At 37.3% G+C, this 19,553-nt stretch overlaps 1 protein-coding gene across 1 annotated transcript; it reads right to left on the reverse strand.

The window, feature by feature from the left end:
- Window positions 1-1,938: 1,938 nt before the first annotated feature.
- Window positions 1,939-16,703, reverse strand: LOC128500144 (calcium-activated chloride channel regulator 1-like). Its single transcript, XM_053469183.1, has 14 exons — window positions 16,520-16,703; window positions 16,126-16,263; window positions 13,571-13,721; window positions 12,700-12,808; window positions 12,221-12,404; window positions 11,796-12,020; window positions 10,992-11,213; window positions 10,340-10,520; window positions 9,265-9,371; window positions 7,976-8,197; window positions 6,238-6,508; window positions 5,001-5,165; window positions 3,596-3,826; window positions 1,939-2,566 (listed from the first exon to the last, which is right to left on the reverse strand). Exons 1-14 carry the CDS (start codon window positions 16,676-16,678, stop codon window positions 2,055-2,057), a joined length of 2,877 nt encoding a protein of 958 aa, XP_053325158.1. The 5' UTR covers window positions 16,679-16,703; the 3' UTR covers window positions 1,939-2,054.
- Between the last annotated feature and the right edge of the window lie 2,850 nt (window positions 16,704-19,553).

Genomic DNA, 19,553 nt, shown 5'->3' on the forward strand with positions numbered 1-19,553 from the left:
GGCTAAGAACTAGTGATATGATCCTCTCATGGGATCGTTGAGACTGAATTACTCGCTCTGGAATATCTGATTAAGTGTATCTGTTTATTCCTCTATGTAAATGCAACAGGGCCATTCAGGAATAGAGAAAAGAGAAAAGAGAGAAAGAGATGTTAGAATTGAGTGTGAAAGGAGAAAATAGGAGAAAATCAGCCTTTAAAGCCAGCAGGCGATAAATCTCATGGACGTTCTTGCCTACTGGATGAACGCTGCCTCACGCTACATTCGTATGCTTTTGCAGCATGCAGCTGCATGTATCTGCTGGTGGCTTTTATTGGCCAAATCTCTGATTGTCTGAAAACGTTATCCATGTGTAGAGTTCTTTATTTTAAGTACATACCATCCTCAGTCTCCATGGTTCTGGTTTATGGTTCTTTAATGTTCTAATAGGGATATGATATATTACATGTTATTTTTATAGAGCACCAGCACATTTTGTCACACTATTACCATAGTGGAAAGTAAAAAGTTGTAGAAGTTGAAGAAGGCCCTGCTCTTGCAAGCTTACAATCTATTTATAGGTTTAAGGAGAATGAAACAGCACATGAGGGACTGCTTGTCCAAGGATGATTGGATTGTAGAGAGGTCACATACAGAAATCAGTAACGTGGAAATCTCAAAGGGAAGAACAGATGGTTTCTTGTTAGGTTGTATTTTAATTAATACTTTAAAGTTATAATAAACAGTTGAGAGTCAAATCAAACTAGGGTTGCCACCTTCTACCAATGATGATACACATGATTTTACAGATGATAGCTACAATGTTTGTTTTAGTATAGAGAAAAACAAGAAACATATAAGCGACAAGAGGAGAGGAAAGACAGGAGAAAGAAAGGAGAAAAGAGAGAAAGAGATGTTAGAATTAAGTGTGAAAGGAGAAAATAATGAAAAGAGTTGAGAGAAATGATTCCCATTCTGTGCTGTTTTTGACGGAACACAGGAGGAAGTCCCAGAGAATAGGAACACGCAAGTATATGAGTGTACAAAGCATGTTCCCTCATAACAGTTATTACAAGTATTTTTTATTTTTATGCAATACAGTATCTGACTAAAAATAAAAAAAAATCAGAGTTTGGATAACCAGGTTAGTGGAATGGTGGGAGTTCAAGTCTTGGGTTCAAGGACTCAGCTGTTGGGCATTTCATATCCTCTTAATGCCCTCAGTAGCTTGAAGAACACTGTTTGGTTTGAGCTCTATCATAAGCCTGCACGATTTCATAAAAGTTCAGCCATTTAATGTTATTGAACATTGTTTTTCTACCTCCCGTGGGGTCCTTAAATGTTTCAGGTAACTTTGTATGCTTTTTCAAATATACAATGCTAAAGCCTCAATATGTTTTAATCTATATATTTGTATGTATATGTAGGTTTGTATTTGGATGCTATTTTTTTTCTCAATAAGTAGCCATGACACTGCTAAACACAATTTCTGGAAATAGAAAAATATGTATTTTGAAGTGCATAACCCTATCCACACATATAAAACATGCAATCTAGACAGAATAAGATGCACTGCAGCATTGCACAAGATGCATCTTACACAGATGGCTTCTAATGACACAAGTGACAGATATGCAGACAAATTTTAATATAAAACACAACTTGACACCTATGCTAAGTTGTTCGGCTCCTTGGTGTTCTTTCCTGGTGTTGTATATATTGCTTTGACCTTGCTTAACAGTTGACCTGACTCTTCTGATAATGAGTTTTGTTTTTCCCCTTGACTACCACGCTTTTGGATTTTTTGTCTCATAGACTGTGTGCCCAGTGTCCATACTTTTGCCAATAATTTTTCCAATAATGGGACACAAGATGCAGTCATAAACATGAATGAAAGTACCGTACATATAACTCCTTTCTGTTTAATGGTAACTAATAGAATTTTACATAAGTAAACTATTACAATTAACATATTTCTTTATTTATATTCATAAATTCTTTCTTATATACTTTATTATACATTTTTGCAGGACAGGTATCAAATAGAAAAAAATGTGTTTTTTTAGCATTTTGCATTAGTTTCTTCTACTAAGTATGCATTTTACAACGCAGAGAGTAATGCATAGAATAATACAAATTATGATTACAGACCCACATACTATAGCTGCAATTATTCCTCCATTCAGTTCCTCGCTTTCAGAGTGCTCGCTTTCAGAGTGCTCGCTTTCAGAGTGCTCGCTTTCAGAGTGCTCGCTTTCAGAGTCTGTTACTTCGTTTTTTTCATCATGATGTGGTGTGATTGTTGTGGAGGAGGTTGTTGTGGTGGTGGTGGTTGGTGGAGGAATAAGAAGAGCAGCCTGTGCTATGTTAGATGGGTCTGATTGCTGTGAAACCTTATCAGTAGCAACTATAGCAAAATAAAGTATCGTTCCATTTGCTATGACGACATTGTCAGGTTTGAATGTAAATGTTTCGCTGGATCCAGCTGGCTGAGGTGTCAAACTTGAAGTGTTAATTGAAGTGCAGTCACTGAAGTTGTATCTGAGGCTTAGAGGATTGAGGCTCATTCGGATGTCATAACTTGAAGCTGAAAAAACAACATTTAAAAATGACCGGAAAATAAGTTATTTTCAGTAATATAGCTTTAAAACTCTTCAGAAGTATATAAAGCCTGAAGTAAGAGAAAAAAAAAGAAATTACTTTTACACCAGCTCATGTACCTACCATATTTTCAGGACAGTAAGTTTTACTGTTTTTGAAGAAGAAAAAATATTAAACAATTCCTGTGGTTTTTACTCCAAGTACAACCATTTTCTTATAGCTGTAGCTTACATGTCAATTATCTAAATGTATCTCATTTATAATAATGCAGGTGATATTAATGGGACAGTATAGGCACCCATGTAACTTTGGTGCATTTAAAAGTCTAAAAAAAATCCAGTTTTTATTACTTAACTCTAGCACTTCCCCAGGTGGTCATTCTCTGCTCCAAGCCCGGTGCGTCTGCATGGGGTCTGCAGCAGAGAACCCAACTGCGAATGTGTCCGTTCTTTCACCCTTCCACACTGTAGGACCACAGAGGAGGTATTTTGCTTCTTCCTAAGGCAAGTATTTTTTTTACATTTTAAAGAATACACATGAAAGTACTCACAAAGTACTTTAGAATGCATTCGTCTATAGTGTAGTTCCTTGCCATATTAAAATGTCCATTTAAAATGTAAAAATCTAAAATATTTTTGAAACATCGCCTATGGTGCACCCATATTTTGGAGTATCTTTTCTCATGCTGTCAGACTCTCCCCTGCTTAGTAAAACTTCAAGCACTTATATATATATAACTTATAAAATCCCATCTGTTCAGAGAACTGTACAATCTATCCCATGATACCTCAAAAAAACATTACAACTTAATCATCTTCAGGCCTTCATATTTTCCAATACAACCATCCTTGCCATAGTAATATCAGTGTTTATTGATTCATAGGCTTATGTTTATTCATGTTCTTACTTTTGTATTTTTTCCCTCCATAAAAATGGTGCTACGCAAACAGCTGGTGCTCTGTGAATAAAAACGTAATAATGGGTAATAAAAGGGTCAAATAATAAAACTGTTTACCATTTCCTTGATCCAGATCATCCCCTGTTGCAGTCCATGATAGTGTAATTTCATCTCCTACTATTTTGGCATCCAGATCTGTTATTTTCTGAGGTTTAAATATGTCAGGTTGGGTACCTGGAGGTACACTAGATACTTCAAATGAGCCACCTGAAGCTGTCCTACTAAATGCTCCAACATAAAGGTCATCATTGTTAAACACAGGTTGTGAAGGGTTCATGTTGACCGTGCCTACAAAAATAAATATGTATAAATATACTTTACATGCATAAACATGGCAGACATATAAATAAGCGCACCAGGCATGTCACTTTTAGAATCCTTTCCCACTATTTAGACAGGCATACAGTGCCATGATAGTATTATATTTTACTTGTTGTGTTTTCGTGTTGTTTCACCATAGGCATACTAAATCTGGAATAGCCGGTGTTCAGGTTTATATGAGTGGATCCAAGCTGTTAATCTGAGCTCTGTCTCAGTATGCACATCATCGACAAGTATATTACGGAGTAGATTCCAGGGCTCCCTTATGCCACTGAGGAGATTGTTTTGATTAGCATGGCATCAAGTAGGTTATCTAATAGACACAAGGACATTAATGCATGCTAGCGAGCTATGCAAATACAGACATTGCCCAAGGTGCATCGGAAAGGAGGAGACGTTGACTACATTTGAAAATAAAGTCAAATATTCTGTGTAAATTTAGCTCCTCTCCCACGAATCTGTTCTGTATGGACTTTTTCAGAAACTCACACAGAGAGGGTGACATTGAAGATGTTTGGCACCTAATGTCTTGTTATAGACGTTTTTGAGGTTTAGTAGGAGCCATCTGATCCTGAGTAGTGAATGGGTTGCTATCCAAGACTGTTGCAGGCTTAAGCTTGCTTAATGACTACTCCATAATTGAGAGCATTAAGGAGGACTAACCCCAACACCTCATCTCACCTGATCCCTTCAACCCCTTGGACTTTTGTAATATCCCTATCCCCCATTCTTGCCATTATACCACAGTTTTTGCGCCCCTGGAACTGTTTACAGTTTTTCTTTAATGTTTGCATTTTCACAGTTGTTTCCTTGTAATATGTTTCACATCAATATATGAATGATTGTTGGTAATGCACTGTGACACGGTGCAGAACCTACAAATGTATGCGCGCTTTGATGTCTAAGGTATACAGCTTTTAATATTATTGACGGTACACACATTATGCCTGTATAAATTTTGTGAAGTTGTCAGTGTTTGTGTTCCCAGCATGTCTTGTGTATGAAATGCATGTTCTGTCTTTAAATAAACTCAATCAAGACTAAGACGACTAATCAATCAATCCAATTCTTTGAAATATGTTGCTAAACCTATACATTTTTACAATATTGTTTAATAATATTATATAACAGCTCTGTTTACCATTTTCTAGAAATCCGGGTAAATATAGAGCTCGACTTGCAGGAATGGCCAGACGGGTTTTAGACTTCGTACCCTCAACACGCACTTTCAAGCTGTATCGACCATTTGTCTTGAAAGCAGTGAAGTACTTTGAGTAGATACCATCATTCTTTGCAATGTCAGCACCTTACAGTCATAAAATAAAAAAATCAGAAGTACCAAAATCAATTTCATAACTTAACCCAAAACCCATTTTTAGCCCTCATGTTTCAATACACATTTATTCAATAATTATTGATGACAGTTATGCATTACTAGAATTTAGCCAGCTAATTTGAAAACAGGAACCAATTTAAACAAGTATACATTTTATATTGGTAAATATACCAGTTGTGGAGAACATTTTTTTCATTTTTTTTATTTTTACACTTACTATGTTTTACAAGTCTAATACCTGTGAAAATTGGAAAATAGAGAGGAAAAAAAAAGAAAGTTTTCAAAAGTTTAGAATTCGCTTTCAAAATACGGTATATATAGGCGAATTCAAGAGACCAGCTGAGCTAAAGACTTGTGGTCTGTTCACATATGAGTTCCTATATAGAAGAGTCATTTATTTGAGTTTTCTTTGTGCTGTTGCAGAAAAAAATCCTCCAAAATACCAGGCTAGTTAAGGTATAAGGCAGGCTAGAAGCTGTATGTTCAGACCTTCAACGAAGCACTGACATGTTTTGGCCAAGTCCTGGGGTAGCAGCAGGTTCTGTTACAGGCAGCCCCTTTGCTGTATAACTAGGGCAAAGTACCGTGTTGGGCATGCTGCAGCTCCATGGGTGAGTTGGGGACATCAAAGATCTCCAGTAACCAGTCAAGCTACACTATGGAGGTCTGTGCCTAGCAGGCACAATTGGCCCTTAAGAGGCAGAGCACCTGGATTGGACCTTCTCACAGTTCTCAACTGAAAGGGGTGCAAGTGGATGGTGGCCACAGAAATGTTAGTATTCAGGGCAATATACCCTCCTAATAAGTTCTATAGTTTTACAACTTTCCTTTAACAATGCTCCCGGCAGATTTGTTTTGTTAAATATGCGTATTGACTTTAATGCATAAAGTGAACGTAGTGTTAATACAATGATTTACAAAGGTAAATGAGTTACACTTTTTTGCAGTTTTCCATTCATTAACTTTTGATATGGAAATAAATTAACTGTATTGCATATTACCACAATAGCAAGAAAGAAATGTGTGGGATATATTAAGTTACCTGCTCCATTGTCCAGAAGCTCTAGGACATCTGAAACTCCAGCTGCTGATTCAATAATCGCTGTGACCTTGGCTCCTTTCACAGGAAGAAACCCCTGACTTACTGATGCATATACGACCATTGGATTTGGGTAAGCGTTTGTGTTCGTGTTCATGTGGGCGCTTACAGTAACTGGGGGTATGTCTACATCAACTGCCATTGAGTTCACAACCAAACCAACCACCTGAGGCGATGTTAAAGTATTGCAAAGACTGTAAAGCCAAGCTCCACTCTATAAAATAAAAGTACATTATTCATGTAAATGTCCAAATCTTCATAATTCATAATTCTTGATAAATGTGAATATATTATTTATTTTCAAATAAGTGCAATATATTAAAGGATTTAAACTGGAACTCCTACCAATTTTTGTGTCATATTTATATTCTCAGTAGTGTACCTAATGTGTGCTAAGTACGCAGTTATTGCTTTAAGTAGAAGAGAAGGAAACATGTTGTATGGGTTTCTTTCCTTTTTCTGGCTTTTTTCTGTGTGAATAACCTGCAGTTAATAAACTATTTGCTACAGTTAAGCATTGCCTATACCAGCAGGACTTCGGATTTCAAGGGGCTGCTATCAGACGCACCAAAAATGCACATCTTTTTCGACAGTACATGGCTTGCCTAGTGATGTTGTAAACCTTTTTTGCGGCATCCATGTTTATGTTGCATGTGACGCAGTAATTACCTGCCATATCGGGAACCTATGGGGCGGATCTGGGAGTTCCCAGGTACGTACAGTGCCAAGAAAAAGTAAGTGAACCCTTTGGAATTACCAGCATTTATGTATATATTTGTGTTCAAATATATGATCTTCATCTAAGTGACAATAATGAACAAACATAATCTGTTTTAACTAATAACGTACAATTATTGTATTGTTCTTGTCCATATTGAACACAAACACTCACAGTGTGGGTTGGAAAAAGGTTAATCACTTCAACAAAAGCTAATTGGAGTCCCGAGTTAGCAAACGTGGAGTCCAACTAATGAAACGGGATTGGAGATATCTTTTATAGCTACTTTCACATGAACCATGCCTTACAAAAACATCTCAGACCTACAATCAAGAATTGTTGATTTGCATAAAGCTATAAAGGCTTACAAAGTAAAAGTTTACGTATGTATTAGTCCACAGTTAGACAGCTCATCTATAAATGCAGACAATTTAGTTCTGTGGCTACTCTCCCTAGAAGTGGGTGTCCAGCCAAGAAGACTCCAAAGACACAACACAGAATGCTCAATGAAACCCTAGTGGTGTGTATATATATGAAAAAAGTCTGGTGGCATAGGATGGAAATATTTATTTTCTGGAGCACTGGGGTTTGCTGGCCAATATATTCGGTATTGAAAAGATAATCTTTTCTAAAGCCCATGGCTAGCAAACTCCAGAGCTCCAGAAAATAATTATTTCCATCCTGTGCCACCAGACTTTTTTCATACCCACTTTTAGTTAAAAAGATCCACTGTGAATACATCAGAGACTTTTCTACAGTGTTGTCACCTTTTTTTTATACCCTTATAGAAACTATTTATTGTTTACTTAGAGTTTAGTTACAAATGGTCTCCAAGGCCCAAAAGCACAAATATTGTTACTCCTAGATTGGAGCAAAGGATAGGACCCACATTGACCCAACTCATACCACCTGGTAAGAAAAATGAGGAATGGGGTCAATAAACCGGTAACTAGAATGACTCACCTCTGCAGTTCCTGGGATTTGCAGCCTGGAAGATTTAGAAGTTGTGTCACTGATGAACTGTGAATCATTGTATACTGTTCCTTTGGGATCTTGTAAAATTATCATTGGGACTGCAGATTGCCATGTAACCAGGAAGAATGTATCGTTCCCAACTGTGCTGTCAATGAAAACGGTGCCATTTAGACATTGTTTCACAGCAAGAGATTTTCCAATGCTCTCCAGCTGAAAAAAAGGAATACAGACATTTATAGCAATATATCCTTCTGATTTTATTGTCAACAATTTCATATTTACAGAAAGTCAAATAGCTATCATAAATAGTTGTTTGTTAATTTCTTTGCTTAGTATACATCTCACAAAGATTTCTAGTCATGAAACCCTTCTGCTGTTGTCAGTCTTGCAATTTATGACTGAGAATGCTGGAGACTGTAGGCAACAAGTCACAGTAACTTTGCACGTGACAAGGAAAGCATAAAATCGCAATAGAGTCCATCCATAAATTAGTGAGGTGGTTAGTTGAGAGTTCAAATTATTAAGAAAGTATCTATATGCCTTCTCCTAGCATGTGCAGTGGCCGTAATGAATCAATCTGGAGGCCTGTAAAGCCTACCTAGAACCCACTGCCCTCCACCCCATTTCCAGTGGTTAAAATATGTTACTATACCATATGGGAGGCACAGACCTCTAACCCCTTACTCTCATTCTGGTGCCCGATGGGGACAATTAAAAGTAATGAATAAGCAAGAGGCAAAACCCAAAAAATCATTTTAACTATAACTCTAGCGGTACAGTTTTTTTTTGTGTGCACCTCCTGCTTATTCATTACTTTAGGGCACCCTACGGGAAAAAAGGTTTTCACTTACGTAGGAGTAGGTATATATACCATTGTGTGCCAGTGGCTGCCAAGTGGGTAGAGGATGTATTGCATCCTCCATGATTTTGAATGAAAATAGTAGATTTCCAAGCATTCTACATCAAGTAGAACACAATCACTATATAGTTTTATATCTAAGGCCAGTGGGGCGTTTCACAAACACTTAATTTAAATGTTAAAAAGGAGGCTTTGGAGGTGTAAATTTTGAGCAGAAAATTGGATGCTGAAAAGGCGGAGGGTCTGATCAAAGTACTTAATACATATGCATAAGTAAGGACTCGTGTTTTGCATCCAGTTGCATTCCTAAAATATCAAGGCTGTCAATATGTCCTAAAAGTAACTGGGCTACATTTATTTGAAATGTTTTCCTAAAAATAGATAATGTTAAAAAAATGTTTTATATTAAATACTTCACCTGTATAGCTTGCTGAGAAATATCACCATTTCCATCAGAAACGCCACTGAATGCATCAATCAACCCATTAGTGTCCAATTTACCTGATGCCGAAAAAGTCAATCCCCCTGCATCAAAGAAAGATAATGTACATCTGATTAATGACAATTTATAATTTACATAACAGATATGCATAATACAATTATTTGTACTGAGCCCTCAACAAAAATGCCTAGCTTCCCCTTTAAAGTATTGCTGGTATCCTGGCCTCCTATGTGTTGTTTTTCAGGTTTTAATGCCAGGAGATCAAAATGAAGCCTCGTTTTAGGAACTGCAAAATTTCACAGGTAGCTGCTCTTAATTTTACTATAAAAGCCATGTGCTTTGTCACCAGGGGCCTAACTAGAAATTACAGGGCCCTGGTGAGGAAATTTCCCCAAGGCCCCTCAACTTCATCAAGCAAAATGTCCCACAGTGCCACCTTTGCTCCCAAACAGCTTGTGAGTACCTTTCTTTGCCTCCAAACAGCTTATGAGTGCCACCTTTGGCCAACCAGCTTATCAGTTCCCCCATACAGCCTGCCATCTTTGCTCCAATTCGTCAGTGCCCCCAAAACAGCTTATCTGTGGATCTTTACCCCCAAACAGCTTGTCTGTGCCATCATTCCCCCCCCCACAACATACATTATGGCACACATATGTAAACACACACACATTTACAGATGCTAACACACACACACTTACTCATACTCACTAACACACACCTACACACTCATTCTATCACACACTCCCTCCTCTCACACCACTCATGCTAACACACACTCAATCTCACACCACATACACATCTATGCTCACACACACTCCCTTTTGCCCATCCCTTCTAAAATCCCTACAACAACAAGTAATGACAAGTCCTTAGTAGAGGAAACTGGACCCTGAATTAAAAACCTGTCAGAAAAATAACCTTTGTGAAGGAGCACCATATCAAAAGACAACCACTGTGGTGCACATAAAAATACAACTGTTATGTTTGTCCATAGCCTTCCTTCTAGCAAGACCCTTGGATTATAAATTGCCATGCAAATTAGAATATTGACCTGTGTTAACTATTATATTGTTAAGTGAACTTGTTGCAGATGGTCCCAGGGCAATGAAATGAAGTATTACTCCACTTTCTAGTATTTCATGGAAGCAAAGGCTGGTATCAAAATTATCTTCTCCATCCGATAGTAACAATATTTCTGTGCCAATTGAGGATCCATCAAGCTCCTTATTTACCTGGAAAATGGAAACAAGTACAAGTCTAAAATATGTTCAGAAGCTGCATTTAGGAACCCTAAGCAGGCCACTATTGTAAAAACTTTTCTATGAAAAAAACCCCATTTGGGATATTATGACATCACATACAGAAACTACAGAAAAGTAGACTGGCCCTCAATTTTCATTAAACCTAGTGAAGATGGCTAGGTATATGGTTGTGGTAGAAATGGACAATACATTTAGATTATGAAAGGTCCCATTTAAATGACATCACCGTCACTGGCCCTTAAAGGGGTATGCAGTAGTGCAGAGTCACCTTGCTCCAGGTCTATGATGCATGAGATTTCCTAAGGGTCTAACAAGACCTCTCCAACCATGTGCAGAAAGCACCCCCATTGATTTTAAAGGAGTGCTTTCAGAAGCATCAGTACCACTGATATGAATACACAGTCCTTGATTGTGGTGATTACTAAAGCGATGGAAAATTACCTCAATGCCAGAAAGGATCCCAGCACATATATTAGTTCCACCATTTGCAGTTTTTGGAAGTAATGATTTGAGTTTTTCTCGCTGTACTTCGCTAATTACTTGAACTAGATGTGAAAGGATGGATGCACTGGTTGAAAAATTTACAATTCCAACACGGGAGCCGGATTCAATGATTTGTACGAGAAACACCTCTGCTGCCTGATACAGTAGCTGAATACGAGTCTGAAAATGTAAAAATGTTTACATGTAAATAAATCAGCATCAGAAATAATTAGTATTAGTAAGTAGATCTGTCATGTGGAAGTGAGAAAGACACATGTTCACCCATTCCACAAGTTGTGTGAGATTTTATTTTTACTATAGTCATATAAACAATAGACACTCTATTTCTATTTTACTATAACTTAATTTTCTGGTCCTTGGCCATCATACCTCTAGCCACCTCAGAGCCTTGCCAGACACCAGTTGTCTCCAGTTTCTCCTATAAGCGTATGGCCGAGAACTTTTAGTCAAGACGTCAAATGAAGCAGCAGAAGGCCTGCCATAGTTTGATGGTGGCCATGTTTTTAGTTGGATGATATTTGATGAATAAAGTGTTATCTTGAAATAGATATATGGTGGAACCTTTTAGTCTATTAACTTAACCCGTTGGTCTGCTGGTGCTTCCTACTCACATAGACAAGTGAACGCGTGTCTAACTGTTGAGGCTGTTGCACCATATATTTTCTCTCTATTCTCTTATGCAACATCTTCATTTACTCCCATGATTTTAAGAATACAAATATTATAAAGCAGTTAACTTACACCAATCATGCTTCCTGAAACATCAAGCACTAGTGTGACCACCCTGTCTCTGTATTGGAGGAGTGAAAAGGAAGGAACTGGAATATTGCTATGATTCATTGGCACAGTGTTGCTTATATCTGTGGAATTCATGATGACTTCCCATGTGCTGCGAGAATCACACATTCGATTTTGTAGTGTCGGAGCTTCAATGTTATGGTTACTTGCATCGCAGAACTCGGACACCTAAAAAAATTAGAGTTCTGCCATTACAATACCTTCCTCAAAAGATCTTTCTAAATAATAATATTTTCAAACGTACAAATGGGTTTAGTAGAGTAAACATTAGTCTAATCGGAAATATTATAAGTATTAATTAAATCATTTTGTTTACTTTGTTTTAAGAAACCCCAATTTGCACACATTTGAAATACTTGAATACTCACAGAGGGGAGCGCCTGCAAATACATAATGGATGCATTGACCAGTTGTTCCTTTACAGGCACAAAAACACAGCCCTCTTCATAAAGTCCTGTGTTGGGATCAAAGTAGCATGGTTTTACACGGCAGGAACTGCCTTGGCACTGATCACGGTTCTTTATGTTTATACCCAAAATATCAGTAGAACATCTGAGAAAAAAAATATACATATTTTTTAATGTCCGGCAAGATTAGCCATAGGGCTTAGTGGTAGCTAAGGAATTTATTTATGGTGTTCTATCCATGTTCCAGCATAGCCCACCTTTTTATCATTTTTTAATGTTTTTAAAAGCAATAAACAGCATAGGGCACCAGAAGACTTCCCCTTGTTAATGAACAAGTCTGCCATTTACAAGGTAGACAGGGAAGATACATATTCATATGTAATATTTTTATGAAATTAGATAGAATATTGTTTAGTAAAATTACAAAATGAAGCAAATACCTTGTTGCTTCAACTTTAAGGTCCCCTGATATATAATAGGGTTTTTCATAGTTATATTCATCAAAGACTCCCCATCGGAGGTGAGCCCACTCATGGACAAATACTCTGCCTGCAAAAAAAAAAAAAGAAAAAGAACTTGTAAAAAAAGAAAAATAACCTGTAATGTATACTACATGACCAAAAATCTGTTGACACCATTCATAATTATTGAGTTTAGGTGTTTCAGCCAAGTGTGAGCCAAGGGCCAAGCATCACTCCACTCACAGAATGAAATACAGATTAAAAACTGTTTGGTATAGCTCGGAACATCCGGGCTCCAGCTACCTAGAGCCGCCACTCTTTAGGTTGCAGGTGGGAGGGTCTATTGGCATCAGTGGGCAGTCCTGCTGATGCCAGTGGGTGGTCCGCTGATGTCAGAGGGTGGTCTGCTGATGTCAGAGGGTAGTCTGCTGATGTCAGAGGGTGGTCTGCTGACATTACATTTGAGGCAAGCCAAACAAACATCAATGTGGTAGAAGGGAAAGTGGGCAGGGATGGGGGGTGCCTTCACACCACTCCCGCAACCAGGACTTAGGTGAAAACCAGAAAGTTCCCAGGTGTGCCGAATGGGGACCTATGACTGCTCCCAGTGTGCGAAAATCTACAATCACATCTCACATTGAGGCTTGGATTCTCCATAGTTCATGGAAAGAAATCCAATGAATTTTCAGTAATCTAGGTGAGAGTAAATTAAATACACATTATGTTATTGACAAAATCCATTTTATATTAAAAACACTAGTATTAAAGAATTTCTGATTAAACTTATTTTCCACACTTTAGTATCGATCAGCCAAATCTGAAAATGTTCAACTGAAAGAAAAATCGTTACCTCTGGGGCCGTAAACGGAGAGCAGACGATCATCAAGTAAAAATTTAGGTGTAAAATGGATGTATCTTCCTGGCTCCCCACAGCCTCCATATTGCAAAGTGTATGGGTCGTCTCCATATTTCAGGTACGGGGTAGCAATGATAACATCGGCCTAAAATTTGTTTAGATATTGAGAGTGTTACGTAGGTTTCAAAGTCACAACAATGAGTGTACAAACAGAAAATGTCTTTGTAAGGTGAGTTTTGTAAACAAAATATATTCTTCTAAAAGCTTTGCTGTAAAACCTAAACATCTATTAAAACATTGCAAGTTCCCATAAAACGTTTATGTATATATACATATAAAGTGGACACTTTCAGAAGGAGCACTTGCTGATTTTGTGGTGGCATATGGATCCAGTATTAATAATGTCAACATTATTCCTATTACCTAACATTTTATTTACAGAGCCCCGGTAGATTCCACGCTCTGCTTACATACAGAGCAAGGCAGTCCAGTGTTAAGGGTTGCTTTGGGCTAGCAAGTATTTGGGTATGACCTGCTTGAAACATTTGGAAAAGCCTTGAGCAATTACCCCAGCGTGCCTGATTTGGCCAAAGATAGACAAAATGAATTTAAAAGAAAAAATAAATACTTTGATTTTTCTTTTGGGAAGGCATTTCAAATGAACTTTATGCTTTATACTTGGCTTATATTCATCATCTTTTTTGTTGTTGGTTAGTTGATTAGTAAAAAAAAAACCAAACCCTTATTATTAACGGACAAAAGTGCAAGAAATGTAAAATTAGTGAAAGTGACACAAACAATTTGAGAACAAAATTTGTGAGCTCTTAAGGTTTATTGTACCATTACACTTTACTATGAACTGCTATATAAAATAGATTACATTTAGTAGAAGAAGATGGCATATCCTAGAAGTGTGCCAATGGGTTGTCCTTAAACCCATTAAAAACAATGCATTGTGAGCCCATACATGTATGGGCTTTGTCATGAAGGGGTTAATATATGTGTTTAGGGGACACACACAGGCATGCAGTCCTTAGTCTAAACACACTCCTTCACATGTCAAATACAGTTTGTTTCTAGATCAAACATATAATTAAGCAATCTGTAGTACAAACAGGCACTCGGATGCTTTCACTTGTGTTGAAGACAGTTGCCTGGTGCAAATGATAAGCAAATGCAATAGAGCAAATTTGAGATAAGTTTTTAGGTGTTGTGACATAATGATAAATTCATAGGTGATATGATAGCGAGAAAAGTCCCTGTACAGAACACTTTGATAGAACAGGAGGTAAAACTAGAGGATCAGAGGCACGGATGTAATATATGGAGGGTCTGCTTTACTAAGCAGGTGGTAGATATGCATATGACTATTCTGAATCTAAGACCAAGGACTCTGAGTCTTTATAGCTGGGAAAATGTGAAGAGTAATTGGGCTGAGTGGTTCTTATTTGCTGTTTAGTTGCGCATAAAATGGTAGATATATAAAAGAACATTGATCTATAATGAATATAAATTATTTACACTGGGTGAGTCAGCAAAACTCCCACAAATAACTAGTCATAGACATGCCGGTTAAATCCCAACACTTTTTGGTTGAGATCATGGGTCATCACATCAATTCTAATGTCTATGACAAAGCCTGGTTGGGTTAGGGGTAAAGCCAGGAAAGAGTTGAATTTCTTTTTTACTTTTAACAGAGTTGCTTTCACTTTCTGGACTTACAATCACCCTGTATTGTTCTTCATAAAATCATAGGAGAAGGGAACACTTTAAGCCAGTTGAGGGTCCAGCTCATACCCACTTCCATTGAGCTATGGTGATTCGGAAATCTAGCTAAATCACTCGTCAGCTTCCCAGTCATACCCAGTCATATGCCATTAAAACTAGAACATCTATACCAACATCTCTGTGTTGTGTTTATTAATTCCTTCAGAGGAAGCAATAAAATAATAAATATGCCAAGGCTTCTTTGGTTAACATGCTGGAGAATTCAGTGTTTTGTCTAAGTGGCAGAACTTTAATTTTCCCCATCACAGTGACTGCTAAGAAACATAGATGGCAAGTTACGAATGTCATACTCTTCTGCATGTAATCATTTTCATAATATGAGTTTAGAAAGCCTATGAGGGTTCAGATTCTAGAGTAATTTCTGATAAGAATGGGTATGTCAATATACACATCAATAACAGTATGAACAGCCCTTTGAGGGAGAAAAAAGTAGTGCAACGCATCATCTGATGTCCCAGTTAGGACTTGTGGACCTGAGAAGACTCACACCATTCAGGTCCATTACTGCCTTCTCCACAATGTGCTCCTAGAAGACCCTGCATTGTTATATCCCCAAAGAGAATCCACACAGTACTTTTTATTGAATAGGAGTCAAATACGTTCATAATTTACCCAATATCATTTCAGCTTCCAGGTATAACAGTTCTCTATCCAGATTTTTTTTTTACTTTTGTACATAAGTTTACAACATTATATTTTCCCATAAACTATTCTGTCACACATAACAGATGGAGCCTCTTTCTGAATGTTTACTGTCTTACCTTATCAAATGATTCACTTTGACGCTTGGTATAGTTCTTTCTCGGCCAAGTCAAAGGAATCAGTATTTTTGCACTTCTGATGAAAAGCCTTTTCTTTGTAGCATTAAACAAATAATTTGTGGCTTCTTTCACCATATCCTGATAAAAATATATGAAAAAATACATAATAAAGGATTTTAAAATATAGGACATAAAAATGAATTCAAATTCACCTAATGTATCGGTTTATCTTAGTCTGTCAATTCTAGACTTGTCATATATGTATTGTATTAAGCGGTTGTTTCCTATTCAAATTTTAGATTTTTTGCTATTTTTAAAATTCAAATTTGGATTTAATGATGATTTTGTAGAAAAAATATTGTTTAAACATTTGCAATTTATACATTGTTCTTACCTGAATTTTTTCTATAATCTTTATATCTTCTTTTAGTCCGGGATGAATTGCAATAACTAGGTTTTCATAACCTCCATCAACAAGTTTCACCATAGAACTCTCAGCTGTAGGGAAAATCTGAAATGCTAACAAGAGAACAAACAAATTGCAGAGTGTCATTGTGCACCTTCTACCTACTCCTTGCATTGATAGTAAGTTTGTTCAAGTATGTTTATATACTCCTTACTTATGACATCATCACCCATTTTCAAGGAGACTGGCTCTGCCTGTGTTGCTATTGGTAAACAGGTATATGTGGGCAGACAAAACCATTTGTAAGGGTATAAATCACAGCTAAGCACATTGTTTGGTTAACTTAGATTTTTTTTTCTATTACTGGACATCAAAAAATGTATTATGGATAATTTTCTCTTTAACTTATATTTTTATGGTAAGGATATTTAAGGGTTACCTTGATTAGCATTAACACGCATTAACACGTATGCATTATTGTGCTCTATATGTCATATTAGTCTCTGTACTATGAAGTCAAATTACAGTCAATATTGAGCAGTTTCCCTATCTCTGCAAAAGCGATTTGGTGTTATTGTCTTCAATCGAAATGGGAGCCTCTTGGAAGACTTCAATCTCTTTGTAGGTTGGCCACAATTTACTGCTTATTTTACAGAAATCATTGCCCGCTCTATTTTTTACATAGCCAAGCTTACTTGCCTTATAATGGCTAAACTGCTTGAACTTATATGAAATGCGATATTTACATATATATATACATATTGGATGGTAGATTGTAGCTCCATATCTTATTCTATTTTTATTGCCCGGTAGTTAATATGTTAATTATTATCAGTCAACGTGTCAAGCTTCCCCTGCTGTTATTTTAACAACTTAAACTATAAGCTGGAGCTATTTAAAACAAAAATGATCATAAAATGGATATATTTTCAGTTTTGGCCTTGCGGATATAATCATTAATGTGTATGTGCATTGCTATAAACATCATATAAGTTCATAGGAGAGGAGCTTTTGATTTCTCACATTTGACCACATTCTTAACAGAAATCAAGTATTTACAAGCATCCACACATCTCAAGCACATAGCTAATTACAGAGATCATGCAGATTTTAATGCAGCCCAACCCTTCATTAAAACAATCCTTCCTCCAACCACCCACATCTCTTTCCATCTCACCACACATCATTACATTCACTCCCTATGCTATAAACCTTCCCTTTCTCCCCATGTCATTACTCTCACCTTAAATATTGTTAGAGAGATACAGGGCTTATTACTGGAACCTATAGACTTATGCAAATGGTCCAAAAAACCATTTAAACTATTCATCATTCACTTGCATTCAAATCTATGAAGGTTTAGAAAGGTCATTGGACCGAGCCTAATATTCACTGAGAATAATCTTTTTTTTCTATTATCATTCTTCGTTTTCAAGTTGTATAGAGTTATTCATCTTAGTGAATCTAGTACATCCAGTCAATTAACTCAACAAATGAGCGGTCATTGCAAGAAGGATGATCAATTAGAGTTCTTGACGATTGCTTTGCATGCTTTTACACTATATCACCAAAGGGACATGGACAGCTGACCATCACACCTATATGCGACATCCCATTCCAAAACCGTGAGTGTGCTTTACCCAACTACAGCCGATGCTTGTCATTCCGCATAGTGACCTCCAGCTTGTGTGCAGCTGCCTGGCGATGGAAGTCAATTTTGTAGAGCACCAGACGCACAGTGCTTGAGCTGATGTTGCTTCCAGAGGCAGTTTGGAGCTCTGTAGTGAGCGATGTTACAAAGGACAGGCGATTTTTACGTGTTACGCGCTTCAGCATTAAGCTACAGTATCATACCTGAGCTGTTACTCTTCCATTTCAGAATAATAGCACTTAAAGTGGACCAGATCTAGCAGGGCAGAAATTTCACAAACTGACTTGTGGCAAAGTTGGCAACCTATGACGGTGCCACATTTAAAGTCTCTGAGCTCTTCGGTACAGCCAAGGTTTGTCTATGGAGATGGCATGCTTGACTTTCTACACCTGCTACCAATGAATGTGGTTGAAGCACCTCAGCTCAAGAAACACTGAAAGAAAACTTCACAATTAAAAATGATATTGTGATACTTATCTCGAAACCCCACTGTCATTATTTTTATCTTATTTAATTGATGCACTTAGTCTTCTGTAATTTCCGGTGCCCACCTATTCGTACGCTTTGTGTGTTTTGTAAATAATCAATTATTGCTGTCAGTTAGATATCTCTTTAGAGTGTTTAGAGTATGCTTATCTAGAAGATCCGATTATTTACAAAACATTGCAAAGAATAGCCTGCCTGCAAAAGCTCCATGTCCTATGGTATTATTACATATTAACCTGCCCTAGGCTATGTTTCGGAATGGAATGCAGCCCAAATTTACAGCACTGTGCAAAAGTTGTAGGCAGTTGTGAAAAAAATGCTGTAAAGTAAGAATGCTTTCAAAAATAGACATGATACTTATGATTTATAGAAATGCAAAGTGATTGAGCAGAAGAAAAAATTGCTGTGACCACCCTTTGGCCTCAAAACAGCATCAATTCTAATAGATACGCTTGCACGCAGCTTTTTAAGGAACTCAGCAGGTAGAAAACTAACCACAGTTCTGTGGATTTAGGAAGCCTCAGTTGCTTCTCTCTTCATGTAATACCAGAAAGACTCAACTCAATGAAATCAGTTCTCTGTACGGCCATACCATCACCCCTTGTTCTTCTTTACGCTGGAGATGCTTCACTGTTGCCTGCAAACAATGATTCTTGTACCATTATCCAGCCCTTCTGCAACAAACTGCCTTCTGCTACATTCAAATATAAAAAAATTGACTCATCAGTCCAGAGCACTTGCTGCCCTTTTTTCTACACCTAAATAGTTTGCGCCACTTGGCCTTGTTTTCACACAGATGGTATGGCTTTTTGTCTGCAAGTCTTCCATGCAGACCACTTCTGACCAGACTTCTCCAGACAATAGATGGGTGTACCAGGGTCTCAG

Source organism: Spea bombifrons, chromosome 6 (assembly GCF_027358695.1).
Source record: "Spea bombifrons isolate aSpeBom1 chromosome 6, aSpeBom1.2.pri, whole genome shotgun sequence".
In the NCBI taxonomy this organism is placed as follows: Eukaryota; Metazoa; Chordata; class Amphibia; order Anura; family Pelobatidae; genus Spea; species Spea bombifrons.

Excerpts from the sequence above, each read along its gene's own strand:
- LOC128500144 (XM_053469183.1), bottom strand. The coding sequence starts at position 16,678 with ATGACACTCTGCAATTTGTTTGTTCTCTTGTTAGCATTTCAGATTTTC. Across the intron at positions 9,372-10,339 it reads CAATATAATAGTTAACACAG|GGGGATTGACTTTTTCGGCA; the intron begins GTCAATATTCTA and ends TCTTTGATGCAG. Across the intron at positions 3,827-5,000 it reads ACCCGGATTTCTAGAAAATG|GCACGGTCAACATGAACCCT; the intron begins GTAAACAGAGCT and ends TTATTTTTGTAG.